Consider the following 25113-nt stretch of genomic DNA (forward strand, 5'->3'; position numbering starts at 1 on the left):
TTTTCTACCAATTTTATGAATATATTTTTATCTCATTTGCAAAATGTTATCGCTCCCAGTCACTCTTCAGTCTCTGTTTTTGAATAAGACATAGCAGTCTCAAGCTTCAAAACTAAGTTACCAGCAAATATTTTTACAGAAAAAATACAGTGTGTAGGTATCCACACAATAGAGCTCGACTTGACGCTCTCAATATTCCTGTTGCGTTGTTGAATAAATCCACATAGAATCGTTCGTAAAGGTTTCAACAGTTTACTGGTGCCAAACAGTAAAAAAGTAACACAAAAAGGGCATCGAAGCTTCCAAAGCGTGTAAGTGATCCAGAGAGACAGCGAGAGAGAGGTCAAAAAGCCGTGGGGCTCCGACTGCCAGCATCACTGCCCTTACGGAAGACCCCAGCTGACTTAAGGTGCGCAACAACTCAAAACTTCCACATCCACCTCAAACCATTCAACTGACAAATGACTCAATGATTCAAATGTTTCAACTGACGAATCACACAAATGAACAGAAAATACCCGCAAACAGGCCCTTCAATCTCTCCCTCCAAGTAAATAAACTTATATTGTTATAAACTCTACCTGTTTTTGAATTAACTTAAATAAACAGATTAAAATTAAATTAAAATTAAATTAAATAAAGGTGATATTTTGGGGTTCAGCTGCCGATTTAACTGAATATTAATGTGTGTAATCTATTTGTATGTGAAAGACTTTTGTCTTTTTGTGACTATTGTGCTGGAGCTCTTCAATCGCTATGAGACATAAACATGGATATAAAAATATTTTCCCTGCATTTACAGAATCATATTTCGGAGGTTGTGATGCAACAGGTCACTCAGGTTTTGCCTTGACATTTTAACTCCAGTGAATCCTTCCATAAAAGAAAGTAATACATTTATGTTGTTATAAACTTTAGCTGTTTTTAAATTAACTTAAAATATTTATTAACCTTTTTTAACCAAAATCAAAGGACTTCATTTAGGCTCCTACACAGTGTCTTTATCGCCAGTGAAAGCTGGACAAATGAAGCCAACAAAAGTGTAACAAAACATTCAAGAAAACATGGTTCCACTTATCATCCGAAGTCAAATTGAAACTTTCTGCAGCGCACTCATGCGCTTCCTCCTCAAGCTCGACAAATGAACAGAGCCCCTTGTCACCTTGTTGCTGGAGCTAATTTAAAATAACAAACAGAATAATTTAGGTAAATGACCTGTGTGATGTGGCCTCAGGAAAACAAACAGGTCGCTGCCAACGTTCAATGACTCCTCTTTTCATGTGAATGGAGACTTGAAACCCCGCGTCTTTTCAAGGCGCCCCACTGGACGTGCACAGACTCAGCCCAAATTTCCAGGCGACACAAAACACCAGCGACCACGTCCTTTAGATGTCGATGCACCCGTTGGCACACGCCGCCAATTAGAGAGACCTCAGAAGTGCTAATGGCATCTTGAATAATGAAACTAAGAGACGTGTGGCGCCATTGTGTGCTGAACTCGGGCCCATATTCTCATGCAAATCTGACGTTTGGGCTGTTTTGTCTTTGCTAATGAATCGTCATCGGCGTGGAGACGCTTGTGTCGGTGCTGGCAGGGAAACAGAGATGTGCATCAGGAGCCATTCAGGCCGCCGTTATTAAAGTAAACAGAACCGGTGGAGAGGGTTGACACGCAGCTGCAGCCACTCCAGCTAGTCAAGAGGCGGCGGAGACAGGCCACCCTCAAGACGCTGGCGGAGATGAGAAGAGCCCAGCGCATAAAGAGGCTTTGAAGATGGCTGTGTTTCTTCTTCTGCTCCCCTAAAAGCTGGGCGATCTGACCACTCATTCCTTGTCCTTCCCAGCTACACAGGGCAAGAAGCAGGGTGCCATTATTCATATGGAATATAGAATATAGTTTCCCATTTTAAAGCAAAAACCTCGGCTGAAAGGTGATATTTTGGGGTTCAGCTGCCGATTTAACTGAATATTAATGTGTGTAATCTCTTTGTATGTGAAAGATTTCTATTGCAACAGAGCTTTTCAGTTGCTATGAGACATAAACATGGACATAATGTTTGTGGACTCATATTTCGGAGGTTGTGATGCAACAGATCACTGAGGTTTTGCCTTGACATTTTGACTCCAGTGAATCCTTCTGTATAAGAAACTTTGAGAATCATGTTTTCTCCATCATGTCACCCTGCAGCGGAGCTTTGTTCTTCACTCTGACAAGCCACGATTGGTCCGACCCACTGAAGAGGCCACGCCCCCTTCGATGTTATGGAGCTTTCTCATGTTAATGAACCGACAGTAGAAATATTCAAGTTGCCCTCTACATCTGCCGCTTCCTTCCATCTCTGCAGACCAGGACAGGTAGGATTCTGAGTCTGACTCCACTCTGAGGTTGAACTTTTGCTCCGTTGCTGAGTTGTGTTTTGAGTGCAGAGATCATGAGTCGAGGGGAGGATGCTGAGCCGCCGCTCCCACTGGTGTCAGGCGGCAGCAGCATTGGTTTTAGTCCTGACCTGCAGCAAGGCATGAGAGTGGAGCCTTGGAAACCGCAAGCTCACAGAGGTCACCAGGCAAAGCGCGCCAGAGTGGAGAGCATTGTCAAGGTGATGAGCCGATCCGATGTGTCAGTGAAGCTGCAGGAGGAATCGAGCACGACAAGAGAAGAAGAGATGAGAGCGACGTGGTCCAGAGAACACAGGCGGGCAGAGGAGGTGTTAGAGGGGAGCTGGAACAGCCGGCACCAGGGATGGAAGAAGACCAAGCTGATGAACTACTTTCAGTCCAGACCTGAAAACATGCAGGTGTTGGCAGATGCTCTGAAGGTGGAACTGTCCAGAGCGGTCAGCAGGAGCGTCGACTCGGTCTTCAGGAGCATGCAGCAGAACGTAGGAGGAGGTCCACTCCCCTCCACACGGAGCGCTCGGACTGAAGCCCAGCCTCTCACCATGAGCCAGATGGCGACTGATCATCCTCAGTCCAACGACACGGCGCATCCAACCTTTCCAGGGTCTCCACACGACGCTTCCAAAGTCAGACTGAAGGTCAACTCCAGACCGGTTCAGGGGCCAGCGACGGAGCAGATGATTTGGGAGACCCTCTGCCATCCACAAGTGGAGTCCAACAGCCTGCTGAGGAGTCACTTGTATCTGCTGAACGTATCCTTTATTGGTCTTCAACATTCATTTATGATTCTTAGGTTCATCACATCCCAAATATCGGTCACATCCTTTAGATGATCGCGCAGCACAGTCCACATGTTGATGGCAAACTAGCATGTTCTGACGCTGAAAACCACAACACCACCATCCTGTCTGCTGTGCATCTAGATATATGAATAATGGAAACACCTTAAAGCTTTTTGTCCAACCCCTGTATATATGGCATACGAGTACAAATGGACTTCCTTACTCAAGCGCCTGCAGGAGGGTTTGACCACGAAGCATCTAAAGAAAGCAAAGCTCATGTTCTTCTTCACTCGGTACCCGAGCTCCCTGGTGCTGAGGATGTGTTTCCATGACGTGCAGGTGAAAGAACACACACACTCGCAGACCAAGTCTTGCACCTCTTGCTTTATTAGAAACGTCAACACGCCAGGCTTCAAGTGCTTCCAAACCAACCTCACCTACCTCCCACAGTTCACGCGCTGCATCAGCTCCCAGCTCATCAAGTGGTTCAGTAACTTCCGGGAGTTCTTCTACATCCAGATGGAGAAGTTCGCCCGGCACGCCGTCGTGGCGGGGCGGTCCGATGGGTGCGCTCTGACTGTGGGGCGAGAATCGGAGCTTTTCAGAACGCTCAACGTGCACTACAACAAGGCAAACGACTTTCAGGTGAGGTACAACTTCAACATCAAACTAGTCCATCTATGGTACAGTTGAAATGTGTTTGAGTCAGGGTCAAATGTATTGGACTAAAGAAACAGTCACGGCCAATGTTGCAGAGCCTCAACACAGCCGATGAATTGAAAATTAAACTGAAAAATAAGTGTCCAAAGAGGAAAAATCCAAATTTATCTGCAGCCAAAGCATCAGCTGCACTATGATGTGCCATTAAATTATGACCACCTGCCTCCTTCAGCTGCTAAACCAGACGATAGGTGGCTGCATGTTCTCCACGGCAGCCGTCCACAGACAAGACGCCATTGCTCTGTCAACTACCTTCTAAGCTAAGACTGAGTTGCCTGACCTGAAAGTTCACTCAGCTCAGAGAGCAGCATGTCTACCTATTGTAAAAGGTTAGCAGTGAGGCTGTGGAGGGCGTTGTGATTGGAGAAGCGACATGACTCTCGTGTGAAGGCTGGTGATCACATGATCCGACCAGAAACAAACATTTATGAGGAAAACCTTTTTCATTCAGAACCTTCAGCTTGCAGGTCCTCAGACGCTGCTGCTGTCTGACATCAAGCTGAAATGATTCTTTAAGACTCAAGGTTAGGCTTTTTTATTTTAAAAAAGTAAGATAAAGTAAGAAAACATCTGAAAGAACTAAAACCAAGTCTTCCACTCAAACCAGATACTTGGTTGAAAAAGCAAAAGGAACAAAACACAAAATGTTTTAACTATTGGGCAGCATTTGCGTACGCGAGACGAAAGAACATTAAAATCCATTGGACACATTCTCGCAACACTTGACAGGTTCAGGTGACATATTGAACGTGGGAACATCAGGGTCTAAAGATGAGAGAGCACAAGATTGTTTCCTTTGGTGGACCTTTATTGCATGAGTGGCATAAAAACTGGAATCTTCTAGTCCAGTTCTTACTTCTCCTCCCACCCCTGTGTTGCTCCGCACCCTGGCTTGAAAGCTACATCATCCTTGTTGACCTACCTGCGACAGTTCCTCTGTACAAATCCTTTCCCTCCACTGTGATACGCAACATTGCCATGACATTCACTGAATATCATTTGTGTATTGAAAGCCTAACATGAACCTGCTCTCCTCCCGCACCTCACTCACACCTGAACCTCATGTGGTCTGTCGACTCTCCACACAAGGTCATTTAGGCACGTCTCTCCTATACTGACAGGTCAGAGTGAGACAAGGTCACAAGGGTCAAGCTCACGTTCATTTCCCCTTCAGAGGGGAGGACGACTGCTTGCTAGTTAACACCAGAGGGCGCCATTAACAAATTTCAGGCCAAACTCAATGTCAAGATTTTTTTTTTTTTTAAATCTACACCCAGAGACAGAGTTAGACAAGATGAGTTTTTATGTCAGAAATTGCAGTCTTTTTTTTTTCTTTGTCACATCCTTGCTCTCATTCCACGACTGTCAAAAACACCAATGATGCTCAGGTACAGGTTAAGACTTAAAACCCCGAAAAGACGACCATCACAACTTACCGTGTTTCACATCTAACATTAACCCTCTGGGCCTGAGTGCACCAAACATTACCTAGTGAGTAGTCACAGCTAAGAGGTGATTCCAGAACATTCCCAGAGAAGTCTGAGCAAGGGACGGAACAGACGCTCCAAGCTCAGTGAGGGGCGTGTGGTCGACCTTTGTTACTAGGTGTCAGAATTTCAAAAGTTGATCATAGAATCTAGGCTGGTGAAGACGGCAACTGTAAATAATGTTTGGTATAAATAAGAAATACTTGTTTAATTGCAAGCGATACTTTAAATAAATGCCCACTTATAAGCAGAAATGATACAATGAGCTGTCAAGTGTTTGGTGGATGAACCCGCTGCTGGAAGCTTGCCTCAGTGTTGTGACTTTCATGACAGTATTGTGGTATTGCATTGCGACATCTCTCGTGAGATATCATTCCAGCATGATCCAATCTGGAGAGTTTCTGTAACTCAGTCACCCAGTTTTTGGTAAGTATCTGTCCTGCCTCTTCCGTCCAATAAAAGTCCTCTTTTCATGCTTAACAGCAAGGTCCTTGCCATCGGAATAGCTTATAGGAGAAATTCCACAACAGCGATTTGAATGCAACTTGGCCACTAAGGGGAGCTCTTTGCGTCTTTAGTGAGCTCATGATGTGCTTTTTGGGTCACCAGGTCCCAGATCAGTTCCTGGAGGTAGCGGAGATTACACTGCGAGAGTTCTACGTGGCTATTTCCATGGGAAAGGACGGCGATCCCTCATGGAAAAAGGCGATCTACAAAGTGATCTGCAAACTGGACTGTGAGGTTCCAGCCGAGTTTCGGAGTCATGGATGAGACGCGTGCGTCAGGTGCCACAGCTTCAACGTCACATTGTGGACTTACTTGTTTAGTCACAAACATGCGATCAAATGTCTTCATCTAAAGAAGAACAGTTCATCATTCACGCAGTCTTGGAGTGACACTCTGATCTTTAGGGGCAAAGTAACCTTGCACAGTCATGAATGAGGCCACACACGAGAGGGACATTTTTAATATCCAACAATTTACATGTTAAAGGTGATTTCATCCAAAGGTGAAACCCAAACCTCCTTTACATTCATGAGTATTGCCTTTATCTAACACGGCATTTGCCTGTCTCAAAGCCATTTCTTTATTACGGTGAAGTTAATGCATTGGAGCCTTGATCCATTCTATGTTCTCCTTGAGCACACATGGGTGTCACGTCCAGGCACTCCAGTTTCCTCCCACGATTCAGAAACATAGAAGGGTAATGCGATGACGACGCATCACGGGCGTCCAAAGTTTGGCCTGGGGGCCATTTGTATCCCTGGATGAGACTTCATGTGGTCCTCGGTCATCAAATGTTTTGTGCCACACCAGAACTACATCAAATACTTCAAATCGCAACGTGAGCTTCATCTCGTGAGTCGCCGGAAAGTTCCTAAAGATTGTGCTTCGAAACGCGACACTAATTTCACACTACAAACTTTTACCTGCCAGTGGAAGAGAGGAGTTGTCCCACTTGTGCAGGTCAATGAAGACACCAGCACTTTGTTTCAAACCTTCATGTTCTGGTCGGTGAGTAAATCTATTCAAGCTCTGAATTTCGTACTGACGTTGAAATACTGCCACAAATGGTGACGCACATACGATGAAGGTGAATCATGTAATAAGGTATGTATTCTCATGAGAACACAATAAAGGAATAATGACACACCGAAACACATTTCCTTCTTTTTTTTGGATATATATATATACGTACATTTTGGTGGAGCAACATAATTGTCTGTCAGAACTCCATTATATCACTATGTTAGAATAGATGGATAAAATTACTACTACTTGAATAAAACAGCGGGATGGTGCTTCAAATATCATTTAAAGGAAAACTGTATTTTGAGAGAATATTTTTCAGGCCATATTAAAATATATTGCACTTCTTTCACAAATACATGTCGGCAAGTCAGCGGCAACAAGAGGTTGTAGCTATTGATGTTCTGAAGAACTGAATATATCTGAACTAGACAAGGCGGGTCATGGAAAATTGTCATCATGGTCATGTTTAGACTAAATTATTCCAGTAGACATCTGAAGCATGTTTCTAGTTCAGATGTGGATTAGATGAGATTTATTTGTCCCACAGTGGGAGATATCTAACTGCAATACCATCTTGCATCTCCGTGGAAACGAAGATACAAAATGTGAAGACATTCAAAGTACAAACATTGTGGTGCAGCAAAGGCCAACCACGCTGTGTTACAAAGAGATGAAATGTGAGACTTCAAAGCATGTAGAGGGTTTTGAGAGAACATCCAAATGAACAAATACATAAGGTGCCTGAGTGACAGCTGAATGCCTGAGGACTGGAAGTCACGGCCACCACAGAAGATGCTGCAGTTCGCAGTTTCAAGTCAATAAAATAGACACTGGAAGTAGATTTACAAAGGATCTATAATATAAACGCTGTAAGTAAACAAGGTAACACATGAGTGATGTCGGAGTAGCAGCATGTTTCAATACAAGCCAATAAGAAGCTGTACACTGTGTGGTGCGTAACAATGAACAAAGCTGTGTGTGAGACTCAAAACTCCATTCCAGGTTTGGTTATGAGTTTTTATTGTCATCTACAAAGACCAGAAATGTTGCTACAGGAAGCAAACACCATAAAAAAACAGCAGAGTTCGGTGCGAGGACAGCTCAAGTGACTAGAAGAAATGAAGTCTTCATTTAAATAAAACAGAAAAAAGAACTTTTGAATGATAAAACAAGACGTTACAGTTGCGATCCTGTCATCCGCACAAAGCCGTGTTTCACATTCAGGGCACCTGAAAGAAGAGCAGGGGATTATGATTGAAGAACAGGCAAGTAAACAAAAACCACCAAACATACAGTATTTATCTCAATTCTGTCATCAAGAAGACCAAGTATAGCTTGTTCTGCCAAAGTCTGATGCGTTTTTCTTTTATCACCAACAATAAAAACAGTATCAATAATCCCGTCGCATGAATGGCATCATTCGGTTTACAGCCTAATGTCCTGGCTACGAAGGAGAAATGAATCGTACCAACCTTTTTACAGAGGAAAAACAAATACACGAAATCTTCTCAGAAATACTTGGTTCGGTTGAGAGCTCGTTGTGCGATTTGCCCGCTCTCATCCGTAATTTTCTCCCAGTCCGTTTGTCCCACCACAAAACCGATGGCACGTTTCCTGTCCACGTCCTTCTGCTCTTCCAGATCAGCCCACCGGACCTAAACAATGACAGGGTGCATCTGTTAGCACCTTCTTCGACTCAAGTCCAATACATTTCATACTTTTCAGTCCTTAGTGTCCTTGTGTTGACATGGAAAAGCCCAAACACAAACACACGCATGGGACGTATATGCTGCTATGAGAGGAAAATAAAGTACCCGTTTCTTTCCCGGCGCAGACATGCGTGTGGCGTAGTCGTCGGGCAACTGCAGATAATCCTCCAGACCTGCCATGTGTACACTCTCCCGCTTCCTCTTCCCACCGCTGCCCAGACCGTCCAGCTTGTCTGTGCAAATCAAGGGTCATAGTTCAGGTGACATATGCTCACAGAAAAAAGGTTCAACAGCAGGTTTTGGTTTTTGGCTCGAAAATTCTACACAGCATGCTCCAACTCAAGTTGCCAAATACTGTGGATTAAAAATGTTCGCAGACTAGATCACCGTGGCGCCTCGTGTGTCGGCCAAACACAGACACAACGTTGTTTATCTTTAGCAGTTTGGGATTCCGACCCTCGAGCAGACAATCTCCGTAACATGTCCAGAGAAATTCATCAGTATTGAGAACTACGATTCATTGAGACAGTCATTTAGGGCAGCTTCACACTGCGGGTTCTGTCTCAGGTGACCTGACTTTGATTTGCCCCCTGCTGTGCAGCCTCACACCTCTGCACCTCAGGCATGTCCTTTTTTCCTCCTCAGCTGGCGGCGCTTGCGAAATAGCTGCTTTGAGACCCACAACAAAGCACGTCTCAAGGAAGTCGTCATGAGCCGCGCGACAACCTGTTCACCACCATCGGCTTGACCACCTAATATTTCTGTCAATTCTTAGCACTACGACTCGTCCTCACCTCAGATATGAACTGATGACGGAGCTCCGTCACGGCTGTAACAGAATGTGGCGTTTCACAGCCAAAACTAAACATGAAAGAGTCTTGTCATGTTTATTTCACAAGGAAATAGCGGAAATAAGATGCGTAATACAGAGCGTCTTGACTGATCCACGCTGCTCTCACAACACGTTGAACACAGGGCGAGAGATTACTGACGATCGAGAAGGATTCAGTCAGTGAAGTACAGAGCCAGACATCAGATGTGATCAATGGAGAGATGGTGATCTTCAGTAACTTGGGAAAAAAAGTCTTTCCTCTTTGCTGTCCTCATGCAAAACACGTGACACCTGCACACATAGCGAGTCCCAATCCACTGCACTCCTCCATAAGACCACTCTCCCACAACTCCCAGGTGCACACTTCAGTGTTCTGCGAAGTTGTTTATGAACGATGTTGTGCACCCAGACAGAGATCAGACCCTTCCTTTACTGCCCGGCATTTATCGTGTTTTGTGGAGCTGCGCTGTACATGTAGTTTCCGGCGTCTAGCGAGTCACCTGAGGCGGGAAGCTCACCACCCGCTGAGAGTTTCCCGAGACAAAGTGCAGCTCTGCAACTGGGATCAAGTCTGCAGCCAAAACCCGACTCGCTTGTGTTTACGTCTCGGACTTCTGAGCCGAAAGAGCTTTGTCTCGAGACAGAACCCGCAGTGTGAAACCACCTATAATACATTCACTTATATTATATAAAACAAATATTCATCCTTTATGGGATTTGGAGCAAAGAAATGCAGCCCTCTAGTCAGATGATTAAAGACTGCACTGCAACTGTCGATTATAAATGATGATGTTTATAAAAATTGTTGAGCCTCCCAAACAGCATTAATCCAAACATTCCCTGGTATTGAGTGTCTTTATCCATAAATATATGAGCTGAGATTAATGTGCATTGAGGTTTCTAGTCTTAAAGGGACACAAAACTAGCTGGAGTTTGCCCTGTCAGACACTCAGTTCACTAGGTTCAGTTTGGGACTTTCCATACCAAGTATCAAGTTCCTATGATTCAGAGACACTTGCTGGGAGAAAAGGCAAATGTCAGATTTATCTATCAGATAAGACAAATTGACAGCTGCACTCACATCTACCAACAAATTGTCAATGAAAGTGACATTGTTCCAAGTAGACCATAGCAAAAATGTGTGACAAGATCACAAGCTGAAATGTGACGAGACAAAACTTACCGAGCTTCGCTTCTGACGTGTCCATCTCCCATTTGCTTTTTGGAATGTAGCCCTAAATTATATAAAGACACTACAGTAGTTAAACATCAAGGATAGGAGAAGAAGTGGGGCTGGAAAGAGAAGACACTGGTTTATCAAGAGTTAATAGAGTTTCAGCTTAGAGACGAAACAATATAGAAAGCATGCATCAATTCAGTTAAACATTTTTAACTGAGAAAACATTTGGTGAGAGCATTGTTAGAAACTAACAATCTGATGTTATTGCTGTGTGAAAATGAGAGTGTCATATTTTGACATTTATATTCACAAAACGTTATATATTTCATTCTTCAACAATTTCAAAACACATTTGATTTGGAATCAGTCTGATCATCTGTCCAACAGTAAACAATGAGTAGGAAACAGTAGGTTGCTAAGGTTGCTCTAGGACAGTTGTTGTTGTTGGAAAGCTTGTAATAGTCTTCATTACACCATGTTTAAAATGTCACTATTGAAGTGGAACAATTGCTTGAGTGGCCGACAGACTGACAGGTATTCACTGTTTCTCTATTGTACCCAGAGACAGAGTTAATGGAAACTGTTTTTGAGAAACTTTCAACCACCATTCCAGATTTTTCCGAGTGATGTTTGCCAGAAACTATCTACATTCTTGCAAAAGCTGCTTTGAATGTCCAGTGAATAGTTCCACCATGAAACAAATATTTACACGTGTGCCAACCTGCCACCAACTGCAGGAGCAACTAATGTTGGATCTCAGTTCTATTTGCACATAATTGTCAACTGAAGGTCATATTTATTTTGGGATGAACAGTCAGTGAAATTTGACAGAGAAGATTTTGTAGACTGTGCTTGGTAGCGTTTTGCCACTCAGAACCATGTCAACCAGACATGTTATGAAGTTATGAAGCCTTAATTGAAGAGTGTATTCATGCTTTCACATCTCACTATCTAATTCAACAACCACAGTGATATTATAGAAGATCAAGACCATCTATGGGAACATCTGGTGTAGACAAACACCTTAATACACATCAGTGTATTAAATATACATTTTTTTGCACAAGGTTTTTAAGACCAAAACTGCCATTGCTTAACAACCATGTTTGTGTACAGCAGCTCTGGTTTTAAACACCTGCTACAGTCAGGACACTATCAGCCAAAGGCTGTTTTAAAACGGATTTCTGAAGAAGTGTATAGTAAGTCGCACAGCGGAGTCGGAACAGCTGTCAGATTGCAACCAGAAGGAAGCGAGGTGCATCGCTAGCAGGGGGTTTAAGCTTGAGGAGCAAAAACCAAAGTTTTGCCCCGAGCCAGATGTCAGACGGAAGCCCCCCACAAAATGACTAATAACATAGTGTTGACTTCATGCAATTACTCTGACCGAGCAAAAATGGTTGCAGAGATTCAACACGCTTGATGAAGTATGAAGACCCAATCCCAATATTTTACTTGCAGAACAACATTTCAAAGCAAAATAAAGAACGACGGAAAATGCCGGGCCAAGATTTTGTACATCAGTCATCAGCTGAATGACCCAACATTTCGGGTCATTCAGGACGCTAGACCAATATATCCACTACCGGTGGTATTGAGACAAATGGAGCAATATGAAGCTGAGGCAATATTACCATCCTGAGATGGTTAACTGTTTAGTTTTGCTACTTAAAATGAAGGTACTGCTACTGTGCAGCGAGCACAGCCGACAGCTTTGGTCTCTGCTTGCTGGATCGACCTCATACAGGCGCCTCGTCTCTTATTAAAATGGGTTGTGACACAATACCTGAGGCATATTTGCTCTGTTAAACTACTGTTTCACATCACACATCGCCATTCAGCCAAAATACTTTGGGATATGAATTCAAGACCAGATTGCCCAGCCTAAATAGAGGCTACTGAAGTTTAAAGGTTTATGCATGACAGCTTTACTAGAAAACAAAGTTTCCCTTCAGTCGTACCTTGGTTCACAAAGACATTTTCCAAACCAACAATGCTTGCAAGTGGATTTTAAAAAAAAAGAAAGCAGCCCTCGGTGTGGGTCCATAGAAAGTGCTAAGTGCATTGCAAGACCTACTGTTGAAAAGACGAACCAAATAACAGCATCCGCCCTAAGATGGGTGTGGAGGGTTCCTAGTGTCTCATGTCTCATAACCAAATTAAATCTGGGTACACACATAAGGATTTCCAAAATCTTTTTGAATAAAACATTTTTGTAAAATATTTGTAAGAGACCCAACACGTCGCATCACTACACAAACAAAGATTCTGCCTCACGACCCGAGCGAGAAACTCCTCCGTTTTGCGAGATCATGTGTTATGAAACGAAGCTGAAACATCAGGACAAGCGCAAAACACGATGTGCAAGATGAAAGGTCATCGGAGGATGGCAATTTTATGTGTTTTTCACGGCAGAATCCTGACAGAACCATCAGTAACATAATGACAAAGACGATGAGTTGCTTGCGAAACATATCCACTCAGACATATGAAGGAAAGGACCAGGTGAGGACAGCTGCTTATTGAAATGAGATTTACTTTTAATGAGGAAAAATATTTATTGCCGTCAATTCAATGAAGGTCAAAACAAACTCCTTCCTTCAGTATTTCTCACTCTGATCATTTTTTTTATTGGCTACATTCAGTTCCATGTCACATTTCAGGTCATGAGCAATCGGCTGTCCCAACAAGATTTTTGGTATATTGTTATTTGGTATATTGAAGACGTTTTCCACAGACTATTATACGATGAGCGCACTTCCAACACACAGCAGACATAAGGAATCTCTCTTTGAATAATCCTACAAGAGTTCAGGGTTTACCGTTCTTGGTTGGGAAGGAGCAGAATTGGGACAAAAACAGCCCAATTATCGTTATGTGTGTACCCTGCGAAAGTGTGGAGGCTGAGGACCGACTCAAAATGAAGCCCAGTATTCTATTGGTGTGGACCATTTGCGTCATCGCAAACAGTGATACATCTCAACTGCGAGGATGGATGCGCAGAAACGCACAATTTGATTCTATGAATCAGCACAGTGACTGAACGATTAGAACTTGAATTTTAAGATTACAATTGGAATACTACAGAGGTGAAACACCATTTATAATTGAAGTATCTTTTTACATATACTAAAAGACAAGGAATACAAATTACCTTTTTCTATTAATGCAACATTTTTCGAGGAAACATACGGTTTTACATTCCGTTTTCTTTTCTTTTCAAGACAACTCAATGCACAGAGTGATAGTCTGTAAAAGATGACTCTTTTACAAATTATGAGCTTTATAGGCAAAAAAAAACAGACCAAAAGTACAGTACAACGGGTTGAAATATTACATTTGTGATGGTTGTTTGGTATTTTTCTGTTCAAATGAGCCAATATCTTCTTTTATCACACAAAGGTTTTGAAGCAAAAACTAAAAGTTTGCAAAACTAGATGACATGTTTATCGAGGCATTAAGCCCGAGCAAGCAAATCATCCCACAGGCCCTCCCCAGTTCAGGATTCTGATTCAGGTTACTGTTCTCATTGAAGTGTAATTCCGGAACAAAAAGGTAAGCAAAAAGACTAGCTAAGATCAGTGACAAATTATTCAACATTTTCTGAGTCACTGTGTGTATGTTTGATGTGGGATTGAATATTCATAATGATTTTCCTAAGCCGTGACAGGTTTCAAAGGTTTTTGCCTGTATTATACCAATTTCCACTCAGTGCGGCTCAGTGCAACAACATATAACCTTGTCACGGTCAGGATTCATTTAATACTTATTATATATTTAGTTGATGCTAATAATCTCTAGCATCCAAACTAAAATATTGATGATGTAAACTAAAACTCACCATATATCCTATACTAAAACTCACAATAGACTAACTACAAGTGAGAGAATTTATTTGGGTCTTACCAGATCAGCTTCTTCTTCCTCATCTCTCTTCGGCTCTTTAGGCTCATCATCAGGATTAAAGTCTTCCATTTCCACCTAAACAAAGCACATGATTTTAAAAGACTTCCACAACACAAATTGACATGGGTGCTTCAATTACTTAAGCTGATATACCTCCTCAATAGCAGCATCTTGTAGAAGGGACCGAACATCTAAACGCACCATGTGACGTGGTGATGCTTCCCAGTTACTGTGCATCTATGGAAACAATCTCATTTGTTAGTTTCATCCCCAAATGATTTCCTCAAGTGCAGTTTCACAGACCTTTGTGATTTCCTTTTGGCTGCGGCCATGGATGTTTCTCTTCACGCAGGTCTGCGTGTCTGCAGATATTTCAGCAACGTACACCTGCAAAAGGAAAAAAACAGCGTCAGCAGAAGAAGAAGAGGTGAAAAGTGTGAGATAAAGATTCATGACTTCACATCCACCTCGAAGCCTTTCGTTTTAGCAGCACTCCAGAATTGTTCAAAGTGTCGGACTCTGTCATTAACCGTGTCCAAAATGATGAATGGGAAAAATCCATCATCCAAAGTTTTCTTGAATGTTTTAAACATGCTGCTCCGGTAGGTATCCTCCATCTCTTGTTCGTACTCGTATTCAAGAACCTGTGAGAAACCCAGTTAGCTCAAGTCGGAATAAATGAAATATCAGGACAATATATTACTATTTTGATCATATGTGTACTAACCTTGGTTTTCACTCTCTTCCCTGTGTCTGGATCTTTCTGGATTTTCTCAACTTCAGTCATGAAGTAGTCATCTAAAACAATGACCCTTGGAGGGGCGCCACCACACTCCACCTCTTTATCCTAAATGACAAAGGTAAACATCAGAATTTGATTTGCTTGAGTTAAAACATTGATGTGCACTCACCCTTATGAGCTTTGCAACATGGCTTTTGCCACTTCCTGGAAGTCCTCTCATAATGATGACAATCTGAACCAAAATATAATTCATATTACTCAAAGCAAAAAGAAGAATTCAAACAAAAGCAGCAACTGCACGAACCCTCTCTGGTCGAGAATTTCTGCCGGGCACTTTGAGGATATCGTCTACATTCTTGATTTCCGGCTTCTTCTCGACCCGTACAGGTGGCTGAGGTACTGCAACAGGAGGGCCTCTCTCATCTGGATAGTTTCTTCTGTCCACTGTAGGAAATAATTTAAAATATGGTAAGAAATAGAAACTTTATGTCAAAAACTGAGGTGAGACATACTGTACATCAAAGGACCTAAGTTAAAACAGAGATCTTGAGAGATCAGCAGAAATGCCATGGCTCCTGGATTAGCCACCACGGTCGCCATATTTGTTTACCGCCGTAATCGCGCGGTGATCCACATCTCGCAAGTCGCGACACAGAAGTGCACTGCTGTGGATGGGATGTCTGACGCTGATGACAGGAGGAAACCGCAGATAGGTTCCAAACTTTAAACAATTGTTCACAAAACTAACTCATTGCTTTGTACTGAGGGAAAGACTTATGATAAAACATTTTTGTTATTATTATTATTTAATTCATCAGGGTCAGCCAAGTAAAACAATTGCCTTGGGGACCCCTGCATCTCAAAGTGGCAAAGTTACTGAGTTCATATCTGTTAATGTTTATTATTTGACTCAGATGCTTGTTTATCAAGCTATTTTGGTACAAATAGATGTTTACAGCTTTGTTTATTACAAAGCAAGTTGTTAGTTGTCAGTCGTTGACATGGTGCGTCGGGAGGGGACAGGGTTTTGGATGGCCTGTTTCAAAATCCTAGCTAAAAGCCTGTCCACAGCCATCTCATTGTGAGCGGAAGCGATTCTTCTTATGCACTTATCCGCTTCCAAATAGCCATTGGTTTTCAGAAGAACCAATTCCAACAAGCAGTAATCACTGCTGTTGTGACATCCTGTGAGGTTCTGATGCTGAAAGCGATGCTGGCTACGTACAGAGGACCACATCGCCACTCAACGGTGGATCATACTAGCGTCCTCCACTCTGTGTAAACACACGCCCCTCTCCTACACAGAGCAGGACCCTGAACAGGTCACTCCAGGGCACAGGTTAGACAGACAACCACTCACACACACTTACGGACAGTTTAGATTCCTCACTGATATGTTTTGTATAAAAAGTAACATGTTTAGTATAAAAAGTAAATGCAATCCAGGCCAACTATTTTCCCCATAAAACTTAAATCTGACAGATAAAATGCATGAATACATTTTCACATTGAAACAAAAGTAAAAGTGAAAATGATGTTTCATGTCATTAAGGTTAGAATAAAATGCAAAGCAACAAAGACAAGCCACATTCAGTACATAATAAGAGAGAGACACATAGTACATGAGGCTTTGTGTGACGAAAGCCCTTAAACTACATGTTTTACTCGACTATAAGTGACTGTCTGGCCACAGCATTTCCTTCGAATATCTGTTCACGCTCAGGAGTGCATTCAGAAACACAACCTACCATATGGTGACGAGCTGTGGCCGTAACGCTCAATCCCACTGCGCTCAGCTCCGGGGCGCTCGTACGGAGGTCTGTCACCGCTTGGTCTTCCGTAATGATCATCCCGCTCACGACTACGGCTTCGGTCTTTCTCTCTGAACTCCAGGTCCCTTTCTCTGTACCCAGGTCGAAGGTGCGATGCCAGTGGTGATCTACAAAGGACAACAATGGTTTATTTCTTTAAACTGTCATCCCTGAAACAAAGTGGTGCTTCACAATGTGATGTAGTACCTTTCTTCAACCAGTGACTGAGAGCTTGAATTAAAAGCAGACAAATAAGGGAAATGCATTATAATAAACAGATACAGGGCAGATCCTAATAGTTTGCAGTCGAAAGGGATATTAATTAGGGAGAACTTTGGTACCTTTCTTCTCTTCCTCTTGGTGGGTATCGATCTCTTTCATATCTGTCCCTTTCATACTCCGGAGGAAGTTTATCCCTGTACAACTCTCTCTCTCTGCTGTATTCCCTGCGATCCAGATAAGGGTCACCTCGTCTCTCGTAGTACGGGTCTCGGCTATATAGATCCCTGTGACCAAACAGTTCTAGAAAAAGGATCATGCAAAAATGAGGTCAAGTAAACATACATCAGCAACATTAAAGGAAGACAAAAAAAACATACCTTTATCATAAGCCCTTTCTGAGTGACCGGGGTCGGGCCTGAGCACTATTCTTTCACCATAAGAGATCCGCTCCACTGTAGCACCAGGCTCTACAAGAGAGTATCAGACAAGCTTATGGTGACATGATCGGAATTTTCACTCGATTATGACTTTCAGTCTTACCGTGTCCATGTCCATAATCTACGGTTTTTGGAATTATTGAAGAAGTGGGCGGGTTGTAATCTGCTGCGTCAGGTTTTGTATTCCACGACTGACTTTCAGCTGAAGGGGTCGGTAGTGGTGCAGTCATTCCCTACACGTGACAGATTCATCATCACTGAACAGCCCTCCGACATACAAGTTGAAACGACTGCTGATCCAACATTGACTTGTTTTTAAAATTGTGGTTTTGAAATTCTCACCTTCAGGGCATTTCTAACGTCTGCGGGGATCTCTAAGCCAAGTAGCCCAGCAGGAAGATCTGGTAGGCTCTCAGCAGGTGCAGCCTGAACCTCACTCGATGGGGTCTTTCCCTCCTTCATCTCTCTGAAAACGCATCACTGACATGTCAGTAATTTCAGTCAAATTAAAAAATATTTAAAATACAGACCAATTTACCTGATAAGTTTAAGCTCTTGTGCAGCCTTCAGGATGATTTCATGCTGACGTTGCGATAAAGCCAGAACACTGGAGGCATTGTCTTCTGTGGAATTTGGATCATCTGAGCTTTCTGTTGCTAGTGCCGGCGCTGTAGCAGGAGGTATATCAGAAGGTGGGATTTCCCGGCGATCATCAAACATCCTCTCTCTGAGAGGTCGATCCCATTCAGACAGCCGTGAATGAGGCGGCTCATCTCTCCGGTACACTGGATCTTCCCTGTACTCATGAGCTCTAAATTCCTCTCCAAGCCTGTCGTGTTCATCATATGGATACGGACGCCTCCTTTCCAACTCCTCAGCATAACGATCATCTCTGTAGCGCTCTGCTAAAGACATGTGCGCAGGATAGTCACGGTCACGAAGAGGCTGCTCTCTTTCCCATTCTAAGTATCTTCTCTCATGTTCATAATAATCTGGAGGACAGTCTTCTGGCATCCGGCGACCTTTCCCATGACCATAATCCTCAACAAACGCCTCAAGATGTCCTTCTTTATAACCCTCATCAGATTGTCCGGGATGCCACAAGCCCCGCCCAGCTCCACGGCCTATTAATCTTCCCCTCTCTGATCGGGGAGGCATTGGTGCTCCCCTCCCACTGGGTGGCTCCCTTCCATATTCTAACCCCTCGCCGTCAAAACGCTGCCGCTCAGGATCTAATCCAACCAATTCATGGGGTGGTGGCGGTGGAAGCCGGGGTCTTCCTCTTCCAACACCACGGTTCGAAGGGGTAAAAGGGTGTCCTTCTGGATCCACACCGTCATCACCTTCGTAGGCTAATGAATCGTCATCAGCTGATCCAGGAGCCATAGGGCGAGACAAACCCGGGTAGTTCATAGCGGGATGGCCTCGAGGTGGACGACGGCCGGGCGGGAAGGGTGGCCTCATACCCCTCATTGGTGGCATTCCTTCTTCCCAGTAATTTTCTCCTTGCTCCATGTACTCAAATGACTCATGATCGTCCCAATGAGTGTCTCCCAGTTCTCCATCAATGGGAGGAGGACCCCCTCTGCCCCTTGGTGGAACCCCTCTTCCCCTGAGTGGCATGCTTCTCCCCATGTGTGGGCCACCCCTTACCATGGGCATACCCCCTCTCGCCATGGGTGGGCCACCCCGTCCCATGGGTGGAAAACCTCTTCCCGAGGGAGGGCCGCCTCTTCCCATTGGCAGGACTCCTCTTCCCATGGGCAGCCCTCCTCTTCCCATGAATGGACCACCTCTATCCCCCGGAAAACCACCCCTCCCCATTGGTGGACCACCACGAGCCATTGCCTGGGGCCCACCTCTCATTGCCTGGGGTCCACCTCTCATATGTGGAGGACCACCTCTCATATTTGGAGGACCACCTCTCATATAAGGCGAACCGCTTATGGGATGCATGGGCCCTCCTCTCAAATGGGAGGGACCCCCTCTCATATGTGGGGGGCCGCCCCTCATATGCATAGGGCCTCCTCTCATATGGAAAGGTCCTCCTCTTCCCCTTGGCGGTCCTTCAGACGGTCCATCATAATATTCTCCTTCCATTTCAAAGTCTTCCTCTGGCATCCAGATGTCATCACTATGTAGTTGTGACTCCTCATATTCCTCCTGGGAGGCATCTTGCCAGTAAGAATCATCACCTTCTTGCATTGTCATATCCTCTTCTGGTGGCATATAGTTATAGCCCATGTCACCCGTCTTTTCCCCAGGATCACTTTCGTGACCTCTGAAATCCCCTGGTTCTGGTTGGCCACGTCCTCGCCCACGCACTGGAAATGAGGGCTGACCACGTCCTCTACCAAGAGACGTAGCAGATCTTAATTGAGTTTGTTTAGAAACTTGAGAGTTGTCGTCCTTGGGCAGGTCTGGAGTTTTGTTTTCTAGGACGACCGATCCATCAGGTTTCTCTTTGTTTTGTAAAGGCACAGAATCTAATGCATTTGATGTTGGATTGATGTCTGCAGGTTTCTTTTCATCTACAACACCGGAGGCTTCCTTATGATCATCACTCTCTGTCATTGTGTTTGCATTTAAACTTTGCGGTATGGGATCACTTTGAACGAAAAAGCCATTGCTGAAATCATTGTCATCAGCCATATCGACAGCAACACCTTTTTTATCAGATGCAGCTACCTTGTTATCTTTTCCAGAAGTAGACTGATTGGTTGGTTTATCAAGAGTCTTCGAGTCAGAAATAGGTGGTTTTTCACTTTCTTCTGATTTAGCTTGAGGTCCTTGGATGTTTTGTGGGGGCCCAGGATGTTCCAAACCAGCTGTAGGGGTTTGATGTCTAGGTGGCGGTCCAAAACGCGGCGGATGACCCCTTGCTTGTGTTGTAGCAAATCTTGGTGGACCATTAAAGCGATTCTGTGGCTGGTCAAATCTGGGCGGCTCGAAATGGCCAGGACCATCAAACCGCTCAGGTGGTTGATCGAACCGAGGAGGGGCATCAAATCGCTGACGTGGTTGATCAAACCGAGGGGGGGCATCAAACCGCTGACGTGGTTGATCAAGCCGAGGGGGTCCATCAAAACGTTGCCGTGGTTGATCGAACTGTGGGGGTGCATCAAAACGCTGACGGGGTTGTTCAAACTGGGGGGGACCATCAAAACGCTGGCGCGGTTGGTTAAACCGAGGGGGGCCATCAAACCGATGCCGTGGTTGATCAAAGCGTGGGGGGGCATCAAAACGCTGTCGTGGTTGATCAAACCGAGGTGGGTGTTGAGCATGTTCGAATCGAGGGGCGCTTTCTCTGTGGCGAGCAAAAACACAGAAAAAAATAATGATGAAACATTCTGTCGGAAATACAATGTAAACGTAAACTATGTCTAAAATGAAAAACTGCTCCAGATGCCACATTGTCATTTCCAATTTCAGGCATTGAAGAACACAAATAAGCTTTTCGTTAAGATCTTTCTTAACAGTAAAATAACTATTAAAGTCCATAGTCCATATATATTTCGCTACATGGTTAATGTTGACAATGATGCTCAGGCATCGTGCTGAAGATTTGCATAGATGGCATTTCATGTTGTAAAATCCTTGCTTAAACACCAGCACAGAAAAAAACTAATTCTATGTACTAAATATTCCATGACAAAGGGACCGTCTGACACTTGCAGTGTTATCTGATTAAGCAAAAGATTATTTAGCAAACACCATCACACAAATTAGTAAGGTAAAACTAAAAAAAAAAAGGAACTTTTATGAACTTGTACCGACCTGGGTCCTCTAGCCATGTTGAAATTTGAATTAGCTTGCAAGGGACCTTGCATTCCAGGGCCAACTACTCTCGGTGGAGGTCCAGTAGTCTGTGTGGGTGGCGGACCAGCAGAGATCGGAGGATTTTGCAAGCTGGGATTAACTTGTTGCTGCACTTGTAAGTCTTGTCCAGGAAATTGGCCAAACTGTCCCACCATTCCCATGTTGTGCTGACTTGAGTGGTATGGTACCAAAGCACTGAGTGCAGCTATCCGTTCCTCAAGGTGGGCATTTGTAGCGTTCATCTGCTCTTGCCATTGCTTCCACTGGTTTCCATAGTCTTTAAGTTGATCTTTGTGTGGGTAGGTCTGGAACTGCTCGAACCAAAGGATGTAGGATTGTTCCCAGTTTTGGTACAAAGGAGTGAACTGCAGTTTTTGCATTTCATAATGCTTCAGTTGCAATTCTGCAGACATCGACTGTAAAACAGAAAAAGATGATGGCATCAATGTTGGACTCAGAAGTCAAGAAACAAATGAAAAACATGTGAAAAATGTCTCTCACATACCGGGAAGTTTGGAGGTTGTTTGATAAGATGCTGGTACTGTTCAAGCATATTCTGCAGCTTTTCATGATGCTGCATGAGTGCCTGGTAATGCACGCGTGCTCGCTCCTGCTGCACGTGTTGCCACTGAGCTGCTGCTGCCTGCAGCTGCTGGAGACGGGCTGACTCTTCTGGATTTGGTGGATTCTCCCCCTTAAAATACCAAAAGCAGGAGCAATTATTATCTGTAGTACACAAATTTGGCACACATTATGAACCACAAACAGAACTGGACTTGACTATATGGTATGAGTAGGTCAGAGAAATCTCCCGGACACACTGACCTCGGATGGTGGTGGAGGCGGCACAGGTGGCTCATCTTTTGGAGGTGGTGGAGGAGGTGCATTTTTTGTTGGTTCTGCAGGGGGTGGCGGTGGCTGGCCCTTGGGTGGTTGTGGTAGCAAAGGACCATCACTAGCTTTCTTATTTTGAGATTTATCTTGCTTTAATTTCTGCAGATTCTCGAGATGTTGCTTGTACCAAAGTTGCTGTTGATCCTGAGTGTGCATACAATCAAGAACCTTGTTTGGACAACTTATCACATATGAACTGCACCAGTACTTCTACTACAGAATTTGATTTCATTCATGACCGAGCAGTGCGAGTATGATTAAGATGCTGCAACAAAACATCAAATCTTTGTGCACAACCAACAAATTTAGCCCAGAGGACGACACAATTGGTCATCAATGAATATCACATTGACCTCAACCAGGGCAAATACATACTACCTGTGTTACATTTTGTTTTTGTTTGATTTTAAAGCTTTGCAATGTCGGCACTACTACAGAAAACTGTATAATCCTCATCGGCTCGCTATAACAGCAAGTGCCCAGGCATCTAATGAAGCAACATATCATAATAACATTGAATATTAATGTTTAATTTCCCCACTGTAGGAAAACAATAAAAGCCATCTAACACTTTTCTGCCAAGGACACGGATTTGACACGCCACAGGTGACACAGGTACACTTGATCCCAAAATGGATAATGTGACTGTGACACATAAAACTTTATATTAGAGAGTAGAGTACTACTTTTAATTTGAAGTTCCTCTGAGTAAATGAATTTACACTCACAAATTCAAGGTAAGATAAAAGGAAATTTGTTTCCACTATTACAGAAGTGCCTGAATTTTGAGTGAGCCGATATTCCATACAGTCTTCTATAAAGTTTGATGGTTGTTATACATATAAACACATATACACATGGGATATACAAACACAAAACGTGTGACTGCTTTTATGAGGACGAGTACCGAGGGCGAATATCCAGCATAATTTAATGTGAAAGTAAAGCTGTCAGAATGTGCGGTACTCATTACTTGCGTGGACATGAATTACCTGCAAAGATGTGGTCTTGTCTTCCTTCATCGATGAGTCATTGGCCTTGGCTTCTGATGGTTTGTGGATACCTGGGGCTTGTGACACCGCAGGCTCGGGTGGCGGAGGTGCCGGCTTTAACTCTGCCGGGTGCGGCTGACACGGCGGGGGTGGTTGCACTTGTTCATGAGGGGCAGCGTGGGAGCCTCTCATCGGGGGGCGGATGGACTCGTCCTGCTTATAATAGCCCGACCCGGTATATCCACCGTAGGTTCCGGCGGCAGAGCCGTGGTGTAGGACGCTCTGCAGCTGCTTCTGATGTAGCATCTGGAGCTGCTGCATCTGCTGGAGGTGCTGCTCCTGCAGGCTGGAAAACAGCGAGCCGCCTGAAGAAGCTTCAAAGCCGCCGAACCCGGTCGCCGCACCAGGAGGCGGCCCAAGCGGTTTGCGAGGTCCAGGTCCTCCGAAGTTTTGCGGCGGCGGAGCGCCGTAGTTGCCCCAAGAGGGATGCATTTTTACCCAGTTCGCCGGTTCCTTCGGCCTTTGTGCTCACATCTAGCCAGTGATGCTAACCAGGCTAACACCTCGTCACGCTAGCCAACTCAATGGAAGGCGTTAGCTACATGATATGACCGGGAGCGGATGAAACCGTGATGAATGCCAATGCAACACAAACGGAGGTTGACTGCCGTGTTTTCATCAAACAAAAAACACACGGCCGCGTCAGTCCGCACGCTTCGGCTCGATGTGACTGCTACAGCTCCAGGAGCCCTGCTAACGGAAACACGTCATCCATTCCTTCAAGTCACTTCCTGTTAAGTAATAAACTGGAATTTTAAGCCTCAGTAAATATAGTAAACCAGTATTTCTAGTGCCTTTTTACTGCGCAACTTACGGGGCTAAATGTGAATATGGATGACTAATCACCATCAATATTTTCTTGTAAATTGTAGAATTCCAAACACGCTTAAATCACCTTTGATGCAAAGCTATTTTACTGGAAAAGAGTCTGAGCCTTTTGTCGTTTTCGCAAGTGCAACTTCCAGCAAAAAATCTCGAGCAAAAAATATTTATGTTGAAGACTTTTTATTTGTTTGAGTGAGTCTGGTGACTAATGTTGTGTGGACCATTCTTAAGAAACACCTCCTTTTGAAGACATTTTGCTCTGTTAGGAGCGGCCATCACTTCTTTAACCCTCATTTCGCGTGTTAAAACTTCATATATAACTAGGTTATTTTGATTGGATTTAGTTCGCTTCAGAGTCCTGGTTAAGTTTTGTCATTTGTTTTCGATGGTTAGGTTCAGGGTGAGCGTCTCGGGAAGGTATTATGTCAGTATGAGACACTCCCAAACGGCCAAACTATTAAGTCTTATTAAATATTAAGTACTACTTTCGAATCTTTGTTTCTTTGAGTGACGCACTGCTATTCGATAGTCAGTAGCTAACTTAAAATACTATAATACATATTATTATTATTATTATTATTAGTAGTAGTAGTAGTAGTAGTAGTAGTATTATTATCTAAACAAAAAATAAAACATGGGATCCATTTAAGTCAGAAACACAGTACACAACATCAAAACACAGCGTAAATACAATATAAGATCGAATAAAAAGATTATTTAAGAAACTGTATCGTGAGGGAACACATGACATGACCGTCAATTTATCAT

The 25113-nt window shown here is 43.8% G+C and overlaps 2 protein-coding genes across 4 annotated transcripts; one reads left to right on the plus strand and one right to left on the minus strand.

The window, feature by feature from the left end:
- The first annotated feature begins 2432 nt into the window (after positions 1–2432).
- LOC128768588 (prospero homeobox protein 1-like) lies at positions 2433–7021 on the plus strand. Its single transcript, XM_053881550.1, has 4 exons — positions 2433–3149; positions 3417–3518; positions 3630–3824; positions 5996–7021. Exons 1-4 carry the CDS (start codon positions 2433–2435, stop codon positions 6155–6157), a joined length of 1176 nt encoding a protein of 391 aa, XP_053737525.1. The 3' UTR covers positions 6158–7021.
- On the minus strand, positions 3766–24293 carry ylpm1 (YLP motif containing 1). Of its 3 annotated transcripts, XM_053880799.1 has the most exons (22): positions 23461–24293; positions 22400–22612; positions 22080–22268; positions 21533–21990; positions 18294–21062; positions 18098–18221; positions 17859–17988; positions 17696–17785; positions 17438–17618; positions 17304–17327; positions 17034–17224; positions 15590–15729; positions 15455–15517; positions 15271–15390; positions 15011–15187; positions 14847–14930; positions 14697–14780; positions 14544–14618; positions 10644–10695; positions 8734–8861; positions 8392–8574; positions 3767–8148 (listed from the first exon to the last, which is right to left on the minus strand). In XM_053880799.1, the coding sequence occupies exons 1-21, from the start codon at positions 23950–23952 to the stop codon at positions 8428–8430; spliced, it is 5931 nt and encodes a 1976-aa protein (XP_053736774.1). In that variant the 5' UTR covers positions 23953–24293; the 3' UTR covers positions 3767–8148; positions 8392–8427. The 3 variants fall into 3 exon arrangements, with proteins under 3 accessions (XP_053736773.1, XP_053736774.1, XP_053736775.1); XM_053880798.1 differs by having other exon boundaries at positions 3766–8574; XM_053880800.1 differs by lacking the exon at positions 17304–17327 and having other exon boundaries at positions 3767–8574; positions 23461–24291.
- Positions 24294–25113: the final 820 nt, after the last annotated feature.

Source organism: Synchiropus splendidus, chromosome 12 (assembly GCF_027744825.2).
Source record: "Synchiropus splendidus isolate RoL2022-P1 chromosome 12, RoL_Sspl_1.0, whole genome shotgun sequence".
Classification (NCBI taxonomy): Eukaryota; Metazoa; Chordata; class Actinopteri; order Syngnathiformes; family Callionymidae; genus Synchiropus; species Synchiropus splendidus.